This window comes from Apaloderma vittatum, unplaced genomic scaffold (assembly GCF_000703405.1).
Source record: "Apaloderma vittatum isolate BGI_N311 unplaced genomic scaffold, ASM70340v1 scaffold28529, whole genome shotgun sequence".
NCBI classification, from domain to species: Eukaryota; Metazoa; Chordata; class Aves; order Trogoniformes; family Trogonidae; genus Apaloderma; species Apaloderma vittatum.
The window spans coordinates 4048-4267 of NW_009735014.1; the positions used below are offsets into that span (position 1 = coordinate 4048).

The 220-nt window shown below is 53.2% G+C and overlaps 1 protein-coding gene across 1 annotated transcript in view; it reads left to right on the forward strand.

Annotated features, from left to right (window-relative positions):
* Positions 1-199, forward strand: part of LOC104279259 (ubiquitin carboxyl-terminal hydrolase 36-like) — a gene marked incomplete at both ends in the record, with an annotated part of 4243 nt that extends 4044 nt beyond the window's left edge. Inside the window, one exon of the mRNA XM_009876471.1 lies at positions 112-199. Within this exon, the coding sequence (XP_009874773.1) occupies positions 112-199 (88 nt within the window). The remainder of the gene's footprint in view (positions 1-111) is intronic.
* Positions 200-220: the final 21 nt, after the last annotated feature.

A 220-nucleotide genomic window follows, 5' to 3' on the forward strand; every position in this document is an offset into this window, starting at 1 on the left:
GCACTTCATCTCAGAGTTTCCGGCTCCTCTTTCTTGTGTGTGTCTCCAACAAGAGCGTTGCAGTTGCTCAAACCCCAGCAGTTAATGCTTGTGCTTCTCTGCTTTTGCCAGAATCCCCAGCCCCAAGAAGAGCTCAGAGGGACCCATTGCCAAAGCTCCTTCCAGCGTGGCTGACCGCACCAGTGACATCCCCGGTCAGGTTAAGAAAACAGCGTCCAAT